The sequence below is a fragment of the Homarus americanus genome, unplaced genomic scaffold (assembly GCF_018991925.1).
Source record: "Homarus americanus isolate GMGI-L3 unplaced genomic scaffold, GMGI_Hamer_2.0 scaffold40565, whole genome shotgun sequence".
Taxonomy (NCBI): domain Eukaryota; kingdom Metazoa; phylum Arthropoda; class Malacostraca; order Decapoda; family Nephropidae; genus Homarus; species Homarus americanus.
This window is the reverse complement of record NW_024735503.1, coordinates 4,565,199-4,574,130: the sequence shown is the minus strand read 5'-3', so window position 1 is coordinate 4,574,130 and position 8,932 is coordinate 4,565,199. Positions and strand designations below refer to the sequence as shown.

The following is an 8,932-nucleotide window of genomic DNA, read 5'->3' as shown; positions in this document are numbered from 1 at the left end:
CACTCTGTTTATATCAAAGTACCTAAAGGAAAGAAACTGCAGGCCAAAGTTTATCTGGCATAACTTCTATGTGCCTGATGGTGGGGAATGTGATGTGCTAGCAAATGGTGGGGTAGGAGTGGTTTCCTCTGATAGTTTGTACATTGTCTGTGTGAACTGCTCGTGTGAACAAGATGGCGACACATGTTCCTTTCTGACTCCCTCAGGTTGTGGACTCTAGTGCAGTGGAAGCAAATGTTTGCCCAAGAAAACGTCTACTTCACTGACTGCCTCCTGAGACACATGCACCAGTATCGCTTCATCGCCCATTTTGACCCTGACGAGGTCCCTATCTTACCAAAGTACAACAACTTCACCCATTTACTCGATGTACTGTTGACAAAGTAAGTGCTACTTCATACCACAACACAAACAACTTGTCGGGTATGTAAGGATCACTTTAATGACTTGTTAACACACATACCGTATGGTCTCTCCAAATTTTATAATTTAACTACAGTGTGAATATATTATGTAGGGGACTCACAAGGTCAAAAACAAGATGCAACAAATAACTGGCTGTAAAACTAATATCTATCTTGACCGACATGTCGAGCTTGTGATTTTGTATGTAAATTTAATTCTAACTGCCTTGGTCTGTTATTGTGTCAATGTCCTTATTTTGGTCGGAGGCTCATAACTTTTGCAGCCTCTTCACAGATCAGCAATTAATACTGTGCTACAAATAAAACAACTTCTCCTTGAATTGATACACCTTTAACTAACAAGAACATTTATAAAATGGTCCTTTCATTGCATTTCTTATAATCCTTATCTCTATATTGAAGTTCATTTCAATTTCCAGTCCCCTCACAGAATATAATGTAAAGCCTTTTATCTCGTCAGCAACCTTCCTTCTTTCCTTATCCACTATTTCACACAATTTCATCACTAATGAATAATGATCCTGTGAAATCCTTCAGGACAAAACATAAAAATTATGATACATAGCATTTTAAATTTCTTTATAATTTTCAAAATAATATATATATATATATATATATATATATATATATATATATATATATATATATATATATATATATATATATATATATATATATATATTGATAAAATCACACGGGAAAATGGAAACAACGGAGCACCTTAGCTTTCGTCTTTATTCAAGACATCTTCAGAGGCAACTGGATTACATGGACAGAGAGAGGCTTAAATATACAGGGTGACCTTAAAAACATGAGGTCAGGTCATAATGATGTCATCCACTAATCCCCACACCAACACACACGTAGAGGAGCTTAAGAGAAGGGGGGTGACGTGACTAGTCAGGTCAGGTCAAAAATAAGGGACCCACTAAATAACTATCATACATCTAGATCAAAGGTTTTCAAAGCATTTTTAACCTTGGGCCACTGACAAATAAATTTATGTAACATATCAGTTTTGAACTGACCATCACTAAGGTTTATTGATTTTAATTCCTTAATCAAACTAGCTTCAACCAGAAGTCTTTCTGTGACACAAGATGATTTAAATACTTCAAAGCTTTTTTCCCAAGCAATGGGATGATTATTATTCCTAACATGAACGAACAAGGCACTGCTTTCAGATGCTGTTCTGATATTATACTTATGTTGTTTGATTCTGAGCTGCAGTGTTTTTCCTGTCTGTCCTACATAATTACAATTACATTTGCTACATGGAATACAATAAACACTTCCATTTACATTCAAACTTGGGCTATTTCTTATTAACATATTGGTAATGGTTGAGTCATACTTGAAAACAACATTAATATTTAGTAGCTTGAGGGACCGAACTAACGGGACAAATTCATTACGATAGGGCAGTGTCAAAATATTCTTAAGTGTTGGAATTTGCCTGGTTTGAAAGGAATGAAAGGATTTTTTTGCCCCTTTTAAAACAACCATCAACAAACACAGAAGGGTGCCCTAGTTTCTGTGCAATGGAACGAATGTGTTTCAATTCATCGTCAATAACAGTGTAACATTGTAATTATGTAGGACAGACAGGAAAACCACTGCAGCTCAGAATCAAACAACATAAGTACAATATCAGAACTGCATCTGAAAGCAGTGCCTTGTTCGTTCATTATGACCTGACCTCATGTTTTTAAGGTCACCGTGTATATTTAAGCCTCTCTCTGTCCATGTAATCCAGTTGCCTCTGAAGATGTCTTGGATAAAGACGAAAGCTAAGGTGCTCCGTTGTTTCCCTTTTCCCGTATGATTTTATCAAGATTTATCTTATCCACGTTTTCAGTGTGGATCTACATGATATATATATATATATATATATATATATATATATATATATATATATATATATATATATATTTCATTAGCCCAATAAAGCACGCGGACTTCTACATACAATCAACACCTCAACCCGCCAGGATTCGAACCCACGGCACACAAGCCTATGACTGTGACCGGATGATGAAAATAGGTTTTTCTTGGGTACAGTGTGCTCACAGTACCAGCTGCTTCACTGTGTTTATTCTTAAAAAAAATCACATTAATTTCCAAAGAGATTTTCACTAATTTATTGCAATTATTTACTTTTAGAGAACGACATACAACATCGAAAAAAAAGCAAAGGATGCCCCCAGCTTACAAATTTCAATGGAACTTTTTCCATGACGACCTACAACCCCAGGGCGAGTCAGCCAAGCTACCAGAGTACCTGTGGTCTCTCAGACACACTCGCAGGCTCGTCCAGGATCTCAAAGTTTTCCCGGGCAAATACAAATCTCTCTTCGACATGAATACTGTCAGGGGCATCTTCTCACACGACGTCCTTCTGTGTACCACATGTAAGCTCAGTATATCCTGCCATCCAGGGTGGTTCACTCGACAATGTGTTTGGTATATGTTATTAACTCCCCATTGTGGCTGCATATAAAGTCAAATATCAGTTTTGGGGTATGTGAGTGTTTGAGTGTATTAATTAAATCTATCAAATCCAACGATGTTACTAGCATTCAAAGGTATTTTTTTAATTAAAATGTAAAGCCTATAGGACACACAAACCTATATAATGCCTTCTACCCCCTTCACCAGTGAGACTTGCCTCACTCACTTTAAGAAAGTACATTTTAGTACAGTATGTGGACTAAACTATTGCTCACCTGGAAATATATTTGCTGGCATGTCACCCATTGCTAGGTTAGGTCACCCATTGTTACTCTCCTACATCAAAGGTTCCTCCCAGGTTATCATCACAGTCAAGTATCAAAACGTTGTATCACACTGGCTCTTGCGTTGTTTGTGGAGTGTCAGCTAGATTTACCCATCAACGGGTCTTCAAGTAAATTCTCATCATTGATTATGTCACCAGAACTTTTCAAACTTCGCAATGATTTTAAAAGCATTTTTGAACTTGAAGAGAAAACCAGATTATAATATATGATCTCAGACCTTCTGAACTGTGAGGTTCATGTTCCCTTGCCCACTAAAAGGCCCTGGACGATACTCCTTTGCCTACTGTTGATTAGGTGAAGGAACTTCTCAACCCAGCACTTCATTGGACATTACATAACTAATAAGCCAGCTACAACAATTCTCATCTACAGTGAATAGTTCAGATTAAGTGACACATTACTTACACTGTGTGTGCAGTGTACAGTATTAGGTCAGTGTTAGAATACGCAGCTTCTCTGTATCATCCAGTGATCAAAAAGAGAACAAACTTAAGAAATGGTACATGTGTGTATGTAGAATGCTGTCAACCCTGTCTTAAAGAGCGACTGAGCAGTAGTTGCTGACCTAAACATCGACCCCTCTTACCACTCTGTTACTCCATACATGGATGCAGCTTATGACACTCGGTACCTCTGTTCCTACATATAGGGGAGTGAAAACTAGAAGATAATTATCAGGAAGGAATGGAACGTCTAAGTTCTTTGGTTCCTTTTCACAATATTAAGCCATGACTAAACTTGATGTCATTTTATTACATTTCTGTATGAATGGGTCCCACGTCCATGAGGTCCTACTAGGGGCATTGTGGATATACCACACAACAGTACAGTATATACACAGCCTTCGATACCTGAAGAGATTATGTGCTGACATTGCACACGACCTTACTTCAACAACAACAATAAAGTCAGGACCCGCTGACAGCTGGGTGCTCAATGCACGGACTAGTGACGAACCAGTGACCCTAAAAGACAGGAAGCGAGCACTGTAACCAATCGGTGGTACTCCTTGTCGAATCTCGTTTTAGTCTTGTGATCCTTGGAAGTGTACTACCTTAAACTTGTTTAAACTCCTGTACATTAAATTTATTTTATCTCCCCAATACTGTACTTGATTTTTTTTCGTTTATCATTATCAATTTATTTCTGAATTATTATTAATTTTAAAATCAGAGCTTGGTAAAAATTTCACCGTTATTAATGATACACTTTAGCATTTTTGAGAACCTGTTAGGTTGGCGAGTGAGAAGGCCTTGTCCTTGATGTGATGTTGATCAGTAACTGACCTTAACACTTCTGGTGTGTTGCACCGTCATAATGATTTGTCATAAATGTTTGTTAGTATCAGCAATTAATAAGTCTTCATTTATGTGGTTCTGTAGTGTTGATCAAGTTGGTGTAATAATTATGTCACTGGTAATGAATATAGATTGGTCTTAATATTAACCTCCTCTCTAAGCTAGTGTAAAGTAGTAATATTAGTTGTCACAGTACAGACACCTTTGCTTATTATTAGCATTAACTGATATTATAACAAGAATTGTCCAACTGCCTTTTGTATGTTGGGTCCCGTGTGGTGTTGAGTTCCGTGTGTTGTTGGGTCCCGTGTGTTGTTGGGTACCGTGTGTTGTTGGGTCCCGTGTGTTGTTGGGTACCGTGTGGTGTTGGGTCCCGTGTGTTGCTGGATTCCCGTGTGTTCTTGGGTCCTGTGTGTTGCTTCGGTCCCTTGTGTTCTTGGGTTCCCGTGTGTTGTTGCTGGGTCCCATGTGCTGTCGCTGGGTCCCGTGTGGTATTTAAATCTGTATAATCCATACATATTAGATTTTATAATTATATATCTTGTTTTTTAGACTATATTAAATTCATGTTGGATTTTGTGTATTAGACAGTTTGTATTGGTTTCTGTGTGATAGATGTAGTGGATCACGTAAACAAGTAGTATCTCTTGGACAGGGAAGTGCAGAGGTCGGTCCAGCATCATCTCCCCATCCTACGCCTACATCGGCCACTTTAAGCTTAATTGTGGCCAAAAATGCAGAGATGCCAATGCAACCAGGGAAGAACTGTTCTTACATAAGTTCAAAAAACCTGTAATCAAGGCTGTGACGGATGTACTCAAGAGATTGCAGCTAATTGTGTAACCAAATTCAACTCGTCAGATGGATTTTCGACAAGTAAAAATATGTGAAAAATATAGATCATTGGAGTGGATACCCAGTTACATTGAGTTTAAATGAGATGAGAACATATAATTCAGTAGCGAAGCTTTATTGAAATTATCACTTAATTATTGGTCAAATTGACTTTATATACAGTTATCACATATGAAAAGTTAAGTTCAAGAATGTCAAAGTGAAGAGAATTGGTACAGTAGTATGTATTATTAGGTGAACGCGGCTAACTGAGATACTTATGTCGCTCTGTCATAGAATCATGAGAAAGGAGCTTAAATATAGAAAAATAGGGCCATGAGACTCGCTACATAAACAACATGCAGGCCAGGAGGTAACGGCACAGCGCCCACATCTAGTAGAGTTCGATAGCAGAGGACAAGAACACTCAAGTTGATATTGAGAAGTTTTCTGCTAATAGTAGGCATTTTGTGAACTATATAATAATACCAAAACTACATAAATTTCATATATCAAGTTGTCATGGTTTTTATATCGTAATGGTGTAAGTGTAAATTTTATTATATAAAGATTATAATATTTTGTTTCTTATATTTCTTACCGTAGAGTTCGATACCTTCACACTGGTTACTTACAGGAGATTATGGTGTATCTACGTAGAAATTCACTCCACCACCCGTCATTCCATGATTTATACTTGATAAATGATGATTTAATGAGTTCCGTTAATTTCCAACATCCATCTAAGTTATTGGTTATACTTTGTCATAACCAATCAGTCATTACCTTTAGTAATAATTTGATAGGATCACAGATACGGGCAGATAATTGCACTTACATTTATTTAGCAAGCTTCCATACGATGATTTACAATTTGCATGGATATATGAGTCACTCACGTTCACGCTGTAATAAAATTAATCTTCTAAAAGAGGGAATTTTCAACTTGGGAGCACATGTGATTACTCTACTATGGGTATGATTAAACAGAGCCTTAATTCTTTGATACATTTACTGCCAGCCTGGATTGCTCTTGTTGCAACCAGACTTCCTCACAAGAACTTCTTTCACGGGGAATAATAGCAAAAGAGTACTCTTGGGTTACCACACATAGTCTCGTGTCACTGACAGTCACTGTAGACGGTTGTCGCGGCAAGGAGAACTGGTAAGCATGACTTGAATTAACCACTTAGGTGCAATAGGCCAGCTTGGATTGCTCTTGTCGCAACCAGGCATCCACACGTGATATTTCCACGGGGATAATAACCTAGGTTAGCACACTTAGTCTCGTGTCACTGACTGTCCACAGGACAGGGTGGCGGTGGAGGACTCTGTGTGGTGTCCCGTTCCCTTCAGAAGGGAGAGGGTGGGGACGACGTCTTAACTAAACCATGGCCTATGGGATACTACTTAAAATGTGGTTTTTGGGGCGTGAGGTGATGAACAGTACAACACTGTCTCACTGGCCTCCCCCTATAGACTGGCTATCATACCACTAATGGAAAATATATGTCGCAGTCATGGCTCGCCGGGTGCCTCATCTCTAGTAAAACAAACTTTGGGGTTGGTTGCGTGGGTAAGCCTAACGCAACCCATGACACAAGTCATTATGTAGAACTAAAACGTCTGTGTGCCAACTTTCCTCTTAGTATGACCAAATAAAACATGGAATACAATATACAGCAGGGATTGTTTGAGCTTTGATATCATTAAATACTTTTTAAGGATGAAATAAAGTAGATAAGAAATTTGGGTGATGTGACCTGCAATAAGGTTCAGTGCTAACCTGCCAAGTGCCAATTTACTTGTCACATAAACGAAATCATGACTCAATTATTTTAAAGAAAAAGAAACGGGAAATTATCTTGTTCCTTCAGAGGAGAGAATGAAATCTGCTAACAGTTAAAATATTCAATGGTCAGATGCTTCAGAAAGTAATTAAATTCCTACCTCAATGTGACCAGCTCTCCAGGCTGTGCCTCTCTCTAAATATATCCGCTAATTACAAGCTAATAGCTAATGCTCATTAGTCTGTCAATACCAAATAATTGTACAGACATTACTACCCAATATAACTAGAAAATTACCACGTGTGGTTACATTAAACCAAGGAACAACGAATGAAGAGAACATTACCTGTGTGTCTTGTTTAACTTACAAGCTAAGATAATTACAAGTACAACCCAGGACAGATGTGACGAAATCAACTATCAACCAATCTACGACTGTATCAATGGTCACATGCCGTGAGATTACCTGATATCTCACTCAGCTGCGTCAAAGGTACCAGCGACTAACCTACACTCATTCAGGCAAGTGTTAACAAGTGAGATAGTTGATATCCTATCACGACTAAAACAGCCTCGCCAGCTCGTTGAGTCTGTCATGGTCTTTCCAACTCGTTGAGTCTGCCATGACCTCTCCAGCTCATTGAGTCTGCCATGGCCTCGCCAGCTTGTTGGGTCTGCCATGGCCTCAACATCTCATTGAGTGTCATGGCCTCTCTAGCTCACTGAGCCTATCATGGTCTCTCCAGCTCGCTGGGTCTGTCAGGGCCTCACTAGATCATTGAGTGTCATGGCTTCTCTAATTCATTGAGTCTGTCATGGCCTCACTAGATCATTGAGTGTCATGGCTTCTCTAATTCATTGAGTCTGTCATGGCCTCATCGCTGCTGTTTACAGTACCAAGGAACCACCACGAGGGGGTGGCAGTCGTATATGGGGTTGTTTCACTGAATCCAGGAAAAAGTCCCAAGAAAAAAGTCACAGAAAAAAAGGCACGGATAAAACCTAGCCTAGCCTAACCTAACATAACTTAACCTCCGTGCAATGCCATCACACACACATACACACACATATATATATATATATATATATATATATATATATATATATATATATATATATATATATATATATATATATATATTGTTACGAACCCCTCCACCAATTGTCATGATCTACCTACCCAGCACTACGAACCACGCCATCTATTGTCCTGATCGACCTACCCAGCACCACGAGCAACGCCATCTAGGGACGAGACACGAGTATGACTCGTCTTAGTTACCACTCCGGGGTTTCCCTTCTCCATATCCTGGTTGTTGCGTCACCTCCTCAAAGTCTTCTTTGTCAGCTCCAATTCGAGGAGAGAGCACTACACTCTGGGAAGTGACCACAGGATCACCAATCCTGGAAACCTACGGCACAGTGACTACCTACCGTCTTCTACTATACTCAGCCTTGCTCGTCAGCCATCTCAGCTCCTCACTTAAGTATTTGTAATCTTGTATTGCCTTTCCCACCTCCACCCCACCTCCACCTTGCTTCACGATTGTTTTATGTTGTACTAATATGTATATACTGTTAATGTTTAGGTTAAGTATGGTTAAGGGTAATTTATAGGAAGCTGATTATTTTGTTAAGGAATTTATGGTACTTTATTATACACAACGAAAACTCTCATCCTTTGTCTACCCTTTTATAGTCCGATTGTCTTTGTTTTGTTTTTTTTGTTACCTGTTGGGATCTGGGTAGACGTATAACTATATTCTAAATCCCCAACTCGTAACAAA

At 38.7% G+C, this 8,932-nt stretch overlaps 1 protein-coding gene across 1 annotated transcript; it reads left to right on the top strand.

The window, feature by feature from the left end:
• Nucleotides 1-206: 206 nt before the first annotated feature.
• On the top strand, nucleotides 207-5,939 carry LOC121871232 (the record flags this gene model as incomplete). Its single annotated transcript, XM_042373429.1, is given in 3 exon segments — nucleotides 207-383; nucleotides 2,589-2,836; nucleotides 5,177-5,939. Coding segments are annotated over 3 exon segments (613 nt in total), but the record flags the coding sequence as incomplete, so codon positions are not given.
• Between the last annotated feature and the right edge of the window lie 2,993 nt (nucleotides 5,940-8,932).